At 17.4% G+C, this 15,000-nt stretch overlaps 7 protein-coding genes across 7 annotated transcripts in view; 3 read left to right on the top strand and 4 right to left on the bottom strand.

Annotated features, from left to right (window-relative positions):
• Nucleotides 1-60: 60 nt before the first annotated feature.
• PADL01_0926900 (phosphatidylserine decarboxylase) lies at nt 61-1,128 on the bottom strand (the record flags this gene model as incomplete). Its single annotated transcript, XM_028681956.1, has 1 exon — nt 61-1,128. The coding sequence occupies one exon, from the start codon at nt 1,126-1,128 to the stop codon at nt 61-63; it is 1,068 nt and encodes a 355-aa protein (XP_028538282.1).
• Nucleotides 1,129-4,277: 3,149 nt separating this feature from the next.
• On the top strand, nt 4,278-5,054 carry PADL01_0927000 (cytochrome c oxidase subunit 6B, putative; the record flags this gene model as incomplete). The annotated part of the gene is made up of 4 exons (XM_028681957.1): nt 4,278-4,355; nt 4,614-4,717; nt 4,809-4,882; nt 4,999-5,054. 4 exons carry the CDS (start codon nt 4,278-4,280, stop codon nt 5,052-5,054), a joined length of 312 nt encoding a protein of 103 aa, XP_028538283.1.
• Nucleotides 5,055-5,549: 495 nt separating this feature from the next.
• Nucleotides 5,550-6,731, bottom strand: PADL01_0927100 (conserved Plasmodium protein, unknown function; the record flags this gene model as incomplete). Its single annotated transcript, XM_028681958.1, has 1 exon — nt 5,550-6,731. The coding sequence occupies one exon, from the start codon at nt 6,729-6,731 to the stop codon at nt 5,550-5,552; it is 1,182 nt and encodes a 393-aa protein (XP_028538284.1).
• Nucleotides 6,732-8,420: 1,689 nt separating this feature from the next.
• On the bottom strand, nt 8,421-10,608 carry PADL01_0927200 (conserved Plasmodium protein, unknown function; the record flags this gene model as incomplete). Its single annotated transcript, XM_028681960.1, has 3 exons — nt 8,421-8,878; nt 8,972-10,412; nt 10,498-10,608. 3 exons carry the CDS (start codon nt 10,606-10,608, stop codon nt 8,421-8,423), a joined length of 2,010 nt encoding a protein of 669 aa, XP_028538285.1.
• Nucleotides 10,609-11,441: 833 nt separating this feature from the next.
• On the top strand, nt 11,442-12,699 carry PADL01_0927300 (conserved Plasmodium protein, unknown function; the record flags this gene model as incomplete). Its single annotated transcript, XM_028681961.1, has 6 exons — nt 11,442-11,497; nt 11,628-11,678; nt 11,834-11,944; nt 12,047-12,121; nt 12,308-12,486; nt 12,578-12,699. 6 exons carry the CDS (start codon nt 11,442-11,444, stop codon nt 12,697-12,699), a joined length of 594 nt encoding a protein of 197 aa, XP_028538286.1.
• Nucleotides 12,700-13,504: 805 nt separating this feature from the next.
• PADL01_0927400 (conserved Plasmodium membrane protein, unknown function) lies at nt 13,505-14,179 on the top strand (the record flags this gene model as incomplete). Its single annotated transcript, XM_028681962.1, has 1 exon — nt 13,505-14,179. The coding sequence occupies one exon, from the start codon at nt 13,505-13,507 to the stop codon at nt 14,177-14,179; it is 675 nt and encodes a 224-aa protein (XP_028538287.1).
• Nucleotides 14,180-14,322: 143 nt separating this feature from the next.
• PADL01_0927500 (conserved Plasmodium protein, unknown function) overlaps nt 14,323-15,000 on the bottom strand; it is a gene marked incomplete at both ends in the record, with an annotated part of 913 nt that continues 235 nt past the window's right edge. The window contains 3 exons of the mRNA XM_028681963.1: nt 14,323-14,460; nt 14,581-14,698; nt 14,806-14,915. Coding sequence (XP_028538288.1) covers nt 14,323-14,460; nt 14,581-14,698; nt 14,806-14,915 — 366 coding nt within the window. The remainder of the gene's footprint in view (nt 14,461-14,580; nt 14,699-14,805; nt 14,916-15,000) is intronic.

Below are 15,000 nucleotides of genomic sequence, written 5' to 3' on the forward strand. Positions count from 1 at the left end.
ATATACATATATACATATACATATATACATATACATATATACATATACATATATTTTATTTTAACTCTTTATTTTAATAAACTTATTTTGAGGTTGTTTTGGTTGATCGACCCCTCCAATTCTTTGACCTACCGATATTTGCTGATTCGGTTTTACGTTCCATTTAAAATTTTTTTTATTTTCAAAAATAACAATTATAGAAGATCCTACTTTAAATTCACCTACTTCATCACCAATTTCTATGTCTTTATAATGATCATGAATTTTAGTATCAATATCTCCTCCCATATAACTTAATTGTGTTCTTAGATTATTTGTTAATAATTCTTCATCATTAACAATTTTAATATTACCAACATTATATGCACTTATAGCAGCATAGTATACATGTCCTCCTTTCCATTCTCCTGATAAAATAACTCTTTCATTTATATCAAAAAGATTATTTATTATTTTAAACATCCCTTGAAATATAGGAAACACTTCTCCTGATATATGTCTTCTTATTTTATATTTAAAATTAAAAGGAGCATGGAAATGATGATATTTCTTTGGACTCAAATAAAATATAGCATAATAAAAAGTAGTAGTATCATCATCATATTTTTTTATCAAATCAGAACCTAAAAAGGTTTTTATATTAAATTTTATACCTTTCACATTATCTAAATAATTAGATGTCAACTCACCAAAATCTATAATTTCACTATCACATGGACTAACCATAGAATACTCATTTAAATCTCCTATAGGTCTTGTATCTTCTCTTATATATCTAGAAAAAAAATCACCCAAAGATTTATAAGACTCTATAGGATATTTTATCTCTTCTTTATTTATATTCAAATATTTTATAAAAAAATTATATACATATAATCTATAAGAATGAGGTATCTCAATGTTAAATATCTTTCCAGTTATCCTACTACGAGTCCTTCCAAATAATAAACGAGTCCAAAATAAACGACTGCTCTGCTGAATATTTGTTTTATCCTCATATACTGTTAATACTTCATGATATTTATATTGAAACATAAAAATAAATGACAATATAGTTACGCCTGTCAACAGGTACTTCTTGTGCAACGAGAAGAAACTAGAAGGCGATTTGGATTTTCCTTTACGCATCTTACAATAATAAAACTAAAAAGAAAAATAAAATATAAAATATAAAATATAAAATATAAAATATATTATATATATATATATATATTATATGATCACTAACTTTAAAAAATTCACAACAAATACAAGGGAAAAAAAATAAAAAAAATAAAATATATATTATATATATATATAAACATATTAATACATCCATAAAATAATATCATATATATATTTTATATTTATATGTAATTATCTTCAGTTTGAAATTGCAATATATCCATTTCTCTATTTTTTTTTATTCATACATATATACTTTTTTTTTCATATTTAAAATACAAAATGACATATAAATCATATATATATAATATGTATATTTTTAAATTGTATTCCTTTTATTCTATTTTCCATTTTTTTCTTTATGAATTTTATAAACTTAATTACAATGTAAAGAAATAAAATACAAGAAAAAAAAAAATTAAAAAAAATTAAAAAATAAAAAATAAATAAAACACCACTTTACAATTTATTAGTTGCATGCTTTATTTTTTATATACACATTGTTGTTTTACTACATTTGTTTTTATTATTTCTATATTTTTATTTTATTATTTTATTTTATTTTTTTTTTTTTTTTTTTTCCTTTTTCTTAATTTCTCATCCATACATTATGTCCTTTTCTTAAACATGTGTACGAATTTGGATATATAAATATATATACATATATAGAAATATGAATAAATAAATATATAAACAAAAATAAACTTACATACATATATATATATATATATATATGTTTACATATATATAGACATGCAACCAGTTTTTATAAATCCTTTCATTTTATTATTTTTTTTTTTTTTTTTTTTTTAAAATGCTTATTTTCCTACCTTGGTAAACATTTTACAAATGTTATTCTCTTATATTTTTTTTTTTTTTTTTTTTTTTTTTTTTTGTAATTAGAAGTAAAAAAAATTAAAAAATTGAATTAAATTAAATTAAAAAATAAATAAAAAAAAAAAAAAAAAAAATAGACATATATTATGTCGACATAAACATAATTTGTATAAAAATCTTAATTTAAAAAAATTTAAAACATAAGAACAACATAAACATAGGAAGGAAATAAATAAATAAATATATATATATATATATATATATATATAAAACAATATTCTTTTTTTTATTTTTACTATTAGTAAGTATTTGTAACCATTTATAGAATTACATCACAATAAAAAATATATATCTACAAATGTAAATATATATTTTATTTTCTTAAAAAAAAAGAATAACTGTAGAAGCAGAACCCACTTGTAAATAATAATAAAGATACAACAAAAAACAACAACAAAAAAAATAAAATAAAATAAAATAAAATAATAATTTATGTTTAAAAATTAAAAGACCAATTTAGTAAGTGATAAAGAATTTTAAAAAAAAAAGCAAAGAATTAATAGATAAATGAATACATACATACATACATATATATGTATATATAATTAGAATATTCTCCTTTTAAAAAATAAATTACTAATATGAAAAGTTATAAAAAAATTTACAAGCACTTAACATATATAATAATTTACAAAAATATTCATAAGATACTAATACAATGTAGGCAAGCAGGTTCTTAAATTTTAATGACAATAAAAATATAAAAATCATAAAAACATATACATATATAAATATATATATATATATATATAGAATAGAATATATATATCAATATTAATACATATAACAAACTCAAGAGTTTTACTCATAATGATTTTTATTTACATTTCATAATATTAATAAAGAGCTTAATTATATGTAAATTTAATTTAACATATATATTCAAAACATATTTCCTCTTAGATATGAAGAAACATAATTATAAATAAAATAATTACATCATATATAAATATATTAAGAGATATATAATATATAAACTTATAAATATTGACAGTAAATTTATACATACATATATATATAATATATTAATAATATTATATTTAAGAAAAAAATTAAAATAATATTATAAATATATTAAGAGTGTGCCCTTAATATATATGATTTAATTATATAATATGTTAAAAAAAAAATATATATATATATATATATATATTTATAATATAATATATATGTATTATATATATATATAATGTTTTCATTTATTTATATCTAAAACTCTTTAGTGTATGCTTTTCTAATTTGATATGTATTCAACATTATATATATTATTTATATATTTTTTTACTTACAAAATATTAAAAAGAATAATATATATATATATATAAATAATACATAATATATAATATAGGTAAAGGCACATTTATATATACATTATATATATAATATATATATTATATATATATATATATATATATATATATATATATATAAAAGAAGTATCAAATTCAATTAAATTTTTCCCACAGAGGAACTAAAATAATTCATCATTAAATGGGAAAAAATACATAAATATATATATATATATATTTTATAAAAATATATATTTGTTATATTTTTTTTGAATATTAAAATAAATAAATTATTTTACATATAATACAATTAAAAGAATATTTATTAAAATTTTTTTTTTTTTTTTTTTTTTTTTTTGTCCTATAATTTTATATACTATATATAATATATATAAATATTTATACATATTTATTATACCAATATATGTGTAAAAAAAAAAAAATAATTATAAATTATTAGGAAAAAAACAAAATATATAAAAATATATAAAAATATATAAAAATATATTATATATATATATAATTATATAATCATATATATAATATGTTACAATAATGTGCATATGTATTTAACCTGTTAACAATAAAAGTGCAAATTAATAAACGCTGAAAAATAGAAATATTTATAAACAATAATGGTTCATTATATTTTTTTTTTTCAAATAATACATATATGAATACATACTATTTTATATGATACCTTTTATATAAATAAATAAATATAAATATAAATATATATATATATATATATATATATATATATATATATAGTTATGAACAATTCAGGAAATATTATAAATGTTAATAAAATTTCGCAAAATATATGAATAATTCAGAAATTTCAAAAAAAAAAAAAAAAAAAAACAGCCAAACAAATAATAATAATAATAAAATAAAATATACGTATTATATTATTTTCATTTAAATATGAGTGAATCCAATTATGTAAGTCACAAATTCATAAAAAATTATGATGAGTTAACTGCCCAAAATCCCCATGCAAGTGTAATAAATATTTTTAAAGACTGAACATAATTGTTATTAGAAAAAAAAAAAAAAAAAAAAAAAAAAAAAAGAAAAAAAAGTATACATATATGTATATGTGTGCATTTCTCTTTGTGTATATAGTTAGGAGTTGCAGCATAAAATATGAATAAATAAATATATATATATAATATATAATATATAATATACATTTTGAAGCCATTCATAATTTTTGCTATAAGAAAATGTAATATTTAATTATTCTTATTGTCTCTATAGGATCCAAGATTTTTACAAGTAAATCAATATAATCACTGTGCTTACAGATACACTTTGTTTTGTCGATGTGCAAGGGAATTAGGTGAAGATCACCCACGATGCAAGTATGTACAACATTAAATAAATAAATATATATATATGTATATATATATATATATATTTATATATATATATATATTTTATGTCATCCTGTAGGTTTCAATATTATCGTTCACAAATTGCCTGTACTGCAGAACAACTTGAAGACTGGGATGACAATAGGCAAAAAGGTAATCAAAAAAAAAAAAAAAAAAAAAAAAAAAATACATACATACATATATGTGTGATCTTAAAATAGTGCCACCATATATCCTTTTTTATTCCTTATATCATTATTTTATCATAGGAACGTGCGCAATGGATACATTACCTGACCGATTAACTGCTCACTTAAGACAATAAAAATAATTAAAAAAAATAAAAAAAATCATAGAAAAAACAAATTAAGAATTAATCGCCTTTAACTTTTATATATATTATCTTTTTAAATAAAATTAAAATATATTTTTTAATAACTTTAATTTTTTTTTTGTATACTAAAAATATGTTTTTTGTTAATATATAATTATATTTGTCATATATATATATATATATATATATATATTTTAATTTCTTCGTCAAGACAAGTCACTATTATATATTACTATATCTAATTTACAATATTTAGATATAATAGTGTATATTTAAAAAATGATATTACAGAAAAATAAATAAATAAATATATATATATATATATATTATATATGTATCTTTTTACATATGGATATTAAAAAGAACGACGTATTCTCATTGTATATAGTCAAATATATGCACCTTTCCATATAATAAAGTGCTTAAAAATGGATTAAACATAAATATATAGTATATAATATATATATATTTTAATTTTATGTTTGTTCAGAAGTTTTCATCCACCAGAACATATGGATTACTAAACATCTCTATGGATTCTTTTACTTCTTTCAACTTTTTTCCTAGTTGAATTTTTTTTTGTTTATCTTTATTATTTTTGTATTCTTCTTTTATATCTTTTAATTGTGAATGTAATTCTTTAAGAACATAATTTCTTTCTTCATTTTTCAAGACACGATATCCTTCGGGTGTATCTAATGAATCCTGACTTACATCTTTTTTTTTCTTTAATATATAATTTGGTAGTTTTCCGAAATTTTTATGTAATTTTTCATTTTTTTGTTCATTAGTTTTATTTTTTTTAAATTTATCTATAATGCTACTTTCTCTTTTAGTTTCATTAGTGGTAAGATCGTCTTCTCTTTTTTCATTTTGTTTATTATTATTTTGTGTTTCCTCTTCTTCATATTCAACATCTTCTTCATACTCTTCATATTCATCGTATTCTTCTACATATTCGTCATCGTCTACATTTTTATCTCCATCGTTTTCATATTCATCGTCATCCTGTTCATAGTCATCGTCGTCGTTTCCATTTTCGTCTCCATCGTTTCCATTTTCATCTCCATCGTTTCCATTTTCGTCTCCATCGTTTCCATTTTCGTCTCCATCGTTTTCATATTCATCTCCATCGTTTTCATATTCATCTCCATCGTTTTTATATTCATCTCCATCGTGTCCATTACCATCTTGATTTTCTTCTTCTACCTCTTCCACTTCCTCTTTGTTTGTATGATATTCCTTATTACTACCATGCTGTTCTTTTTTATCTTCTTTTTGCTGGGCTTCCAACAAATTTTTAGCTACCTTTGAGGTTACATTTTTATATTTTTTCATTATGAAAGGTTTTTTATTTTTGAGTTCTTCTTGTTTTTCTATCATTTTTTTTTGTTGATTGATAGTTTCTTGTATTCTAATTTTATTTTCTTTCATATAATTTTTTTCATTTTTGCTTCTAATATGAGGAAGTGATTTATTTATATCTTTTATTTTATTAATAAAGCTAGTTGAAGAGGATTGTTTCTGTGCTATAATTTTTCTTAATATGTTATTCTGACTACTTATAACTTTTGTAGCTTTATATAATTCTTTTTCTTCTTTTAATTTTTTTTTTTCTTTTTTTTCTAGAACTCTTCTAACATTTTCACTAACATTTTCTTTACTCATTTTTTGGAAGAAAGGAACAAGTACAAATAAAAATATATGGACAAATAAATGTTATATGTATGTATGTATATATATATATGTATATATATATATATGTATATATTATATATGTGTGTTTTTCCTATGTACTATATTTTGTCATGTAATCATATAAATATATTCCTATTAAATTATATATTTTATATCTTTTATTATTATTATTAAAAAAAAAAAAAATAAAGTGTGTGCATATAAAGACCTACACATTTTATATCTTCTAACATATATGACTTTATATATTAATAAACTTAAAAAAAAAAAAATCTTATTGTTAAAAAGAAATTGTTAATTTTATAGATTCTACAATAATTTAATATTGTAAGAAATAAAATTATTATAATATTATATGTACACATATATATATAAATAAATAAATAAATAAATATATATATATATATATATATATATAATATATATATATTTCTTTTTTATTTTTTACTTTATAATATTATGTATAAAAAATTGAATAGGCATACTTATACATCATAAAAAATAAGACTACTATTTTATTTATTAGAATATTAATATTTTTTTTTTTTTTTTTTTTTGTAAATTTCAAAAACAATAAAAATTTATTTTCTACAAATGTACATGTAAAAATAATAAGCTGTAATTTATAAGTACACATATAAAAGGAATTAATATATATATATATATATATATATATATATATAGACAGAAAAAAAAAAAAAAAATAAATAATAATAATAAATCTATATATATATATATATATATATATATATTTTTATATATTAAATTTCAATGAATGTTATATGATTAAATAAGAATATTTTTATGGATATACCAAATATTTTTATAAATTAGAAAAAAATAATTTCTTAATATATTATATATATATATATATATATATATATATATATATATATATTTTTTTAAATATTTCTTTCCACATATATGTTTATTCATTTATGTGTATTTTTTCATTTTCTTAACATATAATATATATATGTATATTTTTTTTTTTTTTTTTTTTTTATGATGGAAGATAAAGAAGCTATGTTTTACAATGGAGTTGAAGACCCTTATGTCGTAAATTATATTTGGCTATATGATAAGGAAGAAAAAAAAGGAAAAAAAATAGAAATAAAAATAGAAGAAAAAAAACAGCATAATAATATGAATATAAATAATAGTAGTATATTACATTCTCAGAAAAAAAGCCATACAAGCGATTATTTTAATAATGATCAAAGACAAATGTATAATATGCAAAATAATGAAAAGAGAGAAGATTCTTTTTAATTTAAAATTAAGCATCATCATAAAAATAAAAAAAATAATAAAATGAAAAAATAAAAATAAAATAAAATAAAATCAAATCAATTTTTATATTATAATGAAAAATATTCTTTTGTAAGGGATGATATTCTTTTTTTTTTTTTTTTTTTTTTTTTTTATCAACTTATATGAATGTGACGACACTCATATTGTGTTATGTATATAAATACATATATATAAAAATATATATATAAATATATATATAAATATATATATATATATATATTATATAACATAAAAAATGAAGTTTTATAAATGTTTAATAATATATATATATATATATATATATATATATATGTATGTATGTATGTATGTAGGCATTGTATTAACATAACAGTTACATTTTATATATTAAAAAAAAAATATCATATTAGGTATATCATATTTTTTATAACATTTTTTTATATTATAATTTTTTTCTTGAAAAAAAATATATATATAATCATATATGGTATCCTCATATACATTAAAAAAGTGTTGCATACATTTTTCTTTATTATCTAAGAGAAAACATCTGTCTTCTTTTTGTGTATAAACTTTATTACACATATTAAAAAAGATTTTTTCATTATCTATTATTATTTGTAAACATTGTAAGAAATATTTGGTTCTTTGTAAATTATATATTTTTAAACATTCATCTATTAATTTTATATTCACGCTAAATTTATTTCGGTTGTTAGCTGAGTATAAAATACTATAAATATATTCTATTCTTATATATTTTAGGTGTATAAAAACAGCACACTTTTCTAATATATTCAGCTTTTCAAGGCCCTCAAAAAAAGAAAAGTAGTTCTTGCACTTCACTAAAAAATTAAAAGAAACAAAGGAGTGTATATAAATAAATAAATATATATATATATATATATATATATATATATATTTTTTTTGTATCTTACATTTTTTAGATAGTTGCAATGAGACATTATATTTTTTAAATACCGAAAAAAAATCCGAATATATATTATTAAAGTTGTAATACGTTTGAAATGTATCCTGTTTATATATGTTTAATAATAAGATACATGAAATTAACAAGTCTAGATTCTCAACATTAATATATTTAAAAGATAGTTTATTTTTTAATATATGATTTATAGTCTCATATATATTTTTTTTATCCCATTTATCTTGTGATAAGATAATATTTATTTTATATAATATATCATTAATAAAACATAAGATGTAACTAGTTACGCTTTCTAAATTTTTTAAGTTATCATCATCATTATAAAGAAATAAGGATTTGTCTTCTTGCATACTTGACATTTTTTTATAATTTTTATAAATATTATTCACTTGATTCCCCTTTTTATTATTTTCTTTTACATTATTATTATTATTATTATTATAATGGGATGGGTTAATATATTTTACATAAGAATATAAGAAGAAAGAAAAAATATAATATTTAAAATGAGATACATATAATAAAAATAATTGCTCATTCATATTAATAATTTGTTCTTTATTTTTTATATTTTCTTCATTTTTTCGTAGTCTATAATTTATATTCATGTTGTCATTTTTTAGACTTTTCTGTATATCAAAATTTTTTTTTTTTTTTTCTATGATTAAATGAAAGAAGGTGTCTAATCTTATTCTTTTTAATTTATCATTAAAATATATATATGATAATTTATATATGGACAAATTATTATTTATTTGTATTAGTTTATCGAATATATTATCTTTTTTAATTCTGTCATTTATATCCTTATCTATATTATACATTTCTATTTTTTCCTTTTCTTTATATATATATAAAAGAAAATCATTAGTATAATTTATATTTTCAAATATATCTTCTTTTATATATTCCATATTTTGCATTTTATTGTTAACACAATAATTTTTCTTATTTTTTTCTTCTTCATTTGAATTATTTAATTTATAATAATCTTCTTCCTTTCTTTTGTCAATAAAATTATTATAAATATCTTCTGGAATATAACATTCCTTCTTTTTATTATTATGAATATCCTCTAATATCTTACTACAATGAGAAATATTCTTCTCATCCGTTCTATTGTCATTTATATCATTAAGATATCTTCTTAAACCTTTTAAAAAAAAATCCATATTATCTATTCTAGTGTTATATAAAAAATTATTTTTTACCTTTTCATTTTTTATTAATGTATCCACATATTTTTCATATTCAAAGAGACAATAACGATCATCCTCCTCACCCTTTCTTTTCAATGATAAAACATAATGAAAGAAAATATAGCATATGTCTTTTAAATATACATATAACAAATAAAAATTATTTAAAAGTAAAGAATCGAGGCTCCTTAGATCGGTTACATCTTCCATATTAATGTTTCTTTTATAACTCTACATAAATAAAAATATATATATATATATATATATATATATATGTATATATTTATTTTATTAGATTATTTTTTTGTGCTATTACCTCAACCTTTATATTATTGTGTTCGAGAATCGACTTCAAATGAACATCACTTGACACACAAAAGGTATCTAAAATTTTTATTTTTTTCTCATCATTTTTTCGTTGAATCATCTTTTTTTCTTTTTTTTTTTTTTACTCATATAAATATATACATATGTCATATATTTTATATATTCGAAGAAACATAAAATGAGAAATACATCCTACCATAAGCATACAAATAAAAGGTATATACATATAAAAATATATATATATATATATTTATAGATATATAGATTTATAAGAATAATTATTTTTTTATTTTATAATATACATATTAATAATTTTTAAAAGCTATACGTAGATACAAAAAAAAATAAAATAATAATAAAATAAATAGTATAATAAATTCAATCAAATATGTATTTAATGAGGTAAATAAATAAACAATCGTTACAGGATATATAAAATATAAAAATATAAAAATATAAAAATATAAAAATATTATATATATTATAATATTATAATATTTTTATATTATTAATTCATTTTACAACATATTCCCCTTTAAAAGAGAAAAAAAAAAAAAAAAAAAAAAATTAAAAAATATAAAAATTGCATATTTTATATACCATATCATAATAACATATGCATATATATTTAATTTTTCAACAAAATAAAAATATGAATAGTTATGTTCTTATATGTTCGAGAAATGTTATATCAATTAATAATGCATAAAGAGAAAAAAAAAAAAAAAAAAAAAAAAAAAAGAGAAAAAAAGATATATATTAATCATGTAATTCTCTTCTGTATTTTTATATTCTGTTCTATTTAAAATATTCTTTTCTTTTTTTTTTAAATATTAATTTATTTATTAAAGTATGTTTTATCTTATATTTCATAGTTGAGAAAAAAATACATATTTTTTTTTTTTTTTTTTTTTTTTTTTTTGTTCACCTGTAATGGAAGAAAAGGGGAAATGTAAAAAAATAATGGAATCACCGTATTCTATAGAATTGTGCGAAAAAATAAAAAATAAATCTTACATTAACATATACATATATATATATATATATATATATAATTATATGTATGTTATTTTTATATATTTATGAAAAAGTAAATTTTTTTTTTTCTTTTTTATATAGGGAACCTCTAGATCATGAAAAAAGTAGCACTATATTGAAAACTCTCTTAGAGTAATAAAAAAAAAAATAAATAATAATTAAAACACACACATATATATAAATATATATATATATATATATATATATATATAATAATCTTATATAAATCATATCAAAATATTATATTATATTATATTATATTATTTTATTTTATTTTTTTAAATAAGAATTTTAAGTTCCAATATATCCCTAGAATTTTTAATATTTACACATGATGAAATTGTACAACTTTTAGAAGATCAACAGCTAGATGCTCTTATATTAATAAGGACTGTTCAGTAAAATAAACAATAAAAAATATATAAATATATATATTATATATGTCTATATTTTATTTTTTAATTCTTATTTTATATTTTTTTTTATTTTATTATTCGAAGATATGAAAAATATTACAAACATATACCTATAATAGCTGCCTTAAAAAAAATCAGTTTTGTCTTACTAGAAGAAAAGTAAATGTTTTATTTTATTTTAATATGAAAAAATAATTATATATATATATTTTAATGTGTGAACATGTTTCTAAATGTATCACATAAAATGAAAAAGAAACAAATAAATATATATATATATATATATATATATGTGTACATATTTTTTTTTTTTTATTTTTTTTATTTATTTTTTTTTTTTTGTAGCTATTTCGATACGATAGAATTTAACTCCATACCTTATAAAAATTACATAGGAATAAAAAAAAGAGACAAGGAGAATAATACTAGTTCCTCTTCCATATATGAAAGAATGGATTATTTGATTTCTTTAATTAACTCTTATCATAATCCGATAAATATACCTTATTTATTTAACGATCCACGTAACTACATATACAAAAATATATAAATATATATATATATATATATATATATGTAATATATTAATATTTTTATTTAATATTTTTTTTTCAGATTATATTAATACAAAATTTAAGGTGGAAAAAATTAGTAACAAACCATACAACCGCAATTTATCAAGAAAAGAAAAAAAAAAAATTAGGAAATCCTTGAAAAAGGATAATAAGAAAATATAAATATGTTCACTTGTTGAAATATAATATTTTTTATTTTTTAGTTATTATTATTTTTTTTTTTTTTTTTTGTTTATACAAAATAAATAACTTTTAAAAAATATGTTGAATATATATTTATTAATTTATTAGATGAAGACATTTTCTTTCTTTTCATCATTATATGAACTCTGTTATATATTTTTATTTTTTTTTGTTTTTTATAACTATATTTATATATTATTTAAAAAGATTTAAACATATACAATTATAAATATAAATTATATATATATATATATATATATATATATGTGTATTTTTTTATCATTATCTGTTCATATATTATGTTCATTATTTATAATGAACTCTAAAAATAAATATTCTTTTTATATTATTATAATAAATTAAAATTATAAAAAATTAGTATATTTATATTTTAATTTTTCAAATGATAAAATGTTTTTTTAAAGTACTTCAAAAAAATATATATATATATATATATACATATACGGAAAAAAAAACAAAATAAAAATAGGATATGTGATCCTTTTTTTTTTTTTTTTTCTTTTTTTATGAACTGTTCATAAAATTCAATATATTTTTACCTGAACGGTCATAAAAAAAAAAAAAAAAAAAAAAAAAATATACATACATAAATACATATATATATATATATATAATAATTAAACAAATAAGTAATTAAGTATATAAACAAAAATATATATATATAAAATATATATATAATATATATATAATATATATTAAAAATATCTAGACAACTAAAATATATACACACATTATGTATATACATATATATTAATTATTTTAAATGGAAAAGGATGATTCTTATGAGAGTGGGGATAGTGGTGAGGGGAGTTTAATTGGAGAAAAGGATTTGCACACAAGTGATTTATCGAATGGCTGTTTTTATACTTTTTCTAGTGAAGTATTTAAATTAAGTGTTATATCATATTATTTTTGGATTGGCTTTTGTTATATAATAGGATCTATAACATTGATAAGTGGTTATCATAGTTCGTCTTTACGTATTCAAGATCAAATTGTTTGTGCTGGATCTTCAAATGTATATGTGTTTTGTTCTTTATGGTTTTTGATTGGAATAATTTGTATAATTACTTGTTTTGGCTATACAATTACTATTGATGAAGAAAATAATAAAATATATGATCAGAATTCAGCTATATTTATTCATATTTTAGGAATCTTATGTAAAACCATACCAACCATTATAAGGATTATTCATATTTTTAATTTATTTCAATTATATTTATTAACTATAGATATTATGTTTTTGCCTGAATGTAATTCTTTTCCTGTGCGTTTCATTTTGTTTATCATACATATATTGTGGTGGTTCATAGTTTTTTTTGGAATTATTTCGAGAAAAAAAATATTCTTACCTCCTCACTTATATAAGCCTATAACGAATGATGCTGGGTATGTTGCCTACGTAAATAATTTGCTTCATTCTTTCGGTTTATGAGAAGAAAAGGAGGGACAACAACGATGTAAATGGATATATAAACATATATATATATATATATTTTTTTTATTTTATTTGTTCATTATTGCATATAATAACCATATGACAATTTAATTATATATAACTTTTTCCATTTTAATATGTTATTTTTTATTTTTATTTTTTTTATTTTTTTTATTTTTATTTGTTTGTTCTTTATTTTTTTTGTTTTCCCATTTCATGCGGGATTTATCCTTTTTGGTCTGCATATTTTTCTGTCTCTTCTTAAGACTTTTTTCATTCTAAAAAGAAAAATAAAAAAATAAATAAAACAAAACAAAACAAAACATATAAATATATATATATATATATATATTATTTTATGATATACTATTCTTTTTTTTTTTTTTTTTTTTTTTTACATAAACTTTTTGTCCTTCTGATTTCAAAATGGCCTTTTGCACTTTAAGCATATGCTCAGCTTTTTGTTTTTCCTCAGAATTCAATTTACTTAATAATTCTTTTTCCCTTTTTAACTTTCTATACCACAAAAAAAAAAAAAAAAAAAAAAATACATATAAATGTATAAATATAAATATATATATATATATATATATATATATATATTTTTACTGTTCATGGTTTACTTTGTATTTTTTTTTATTTGAATTATTTTTGGAAGTTTTTTTTTTGTAGCTTTATTTAAATCTGGGATATTTCCTATCACCAAGTCTTCGTCCTTATCATTTTGATTAATCTTAGAAAGAGAAAAGTTTATATATATATATATATATATATATATATATATAATGTATCATTAATATAATTGTAATATTATAAAG

Source organism: Plasmodium sp. gorilla clade G2, assembly GCF_900097015.1.
Source record: "Plasmodium sp. gorilla clade G2 genome assembly, chromosome: 9".
NCBI classification, from domain to species: domain Eukaryota; phylum Apicomplexa; class Aconoidasida; order Haemosporida; family Plasmodiidae; genus Plasmodium; species Plasmodium adleri (nom. inval.).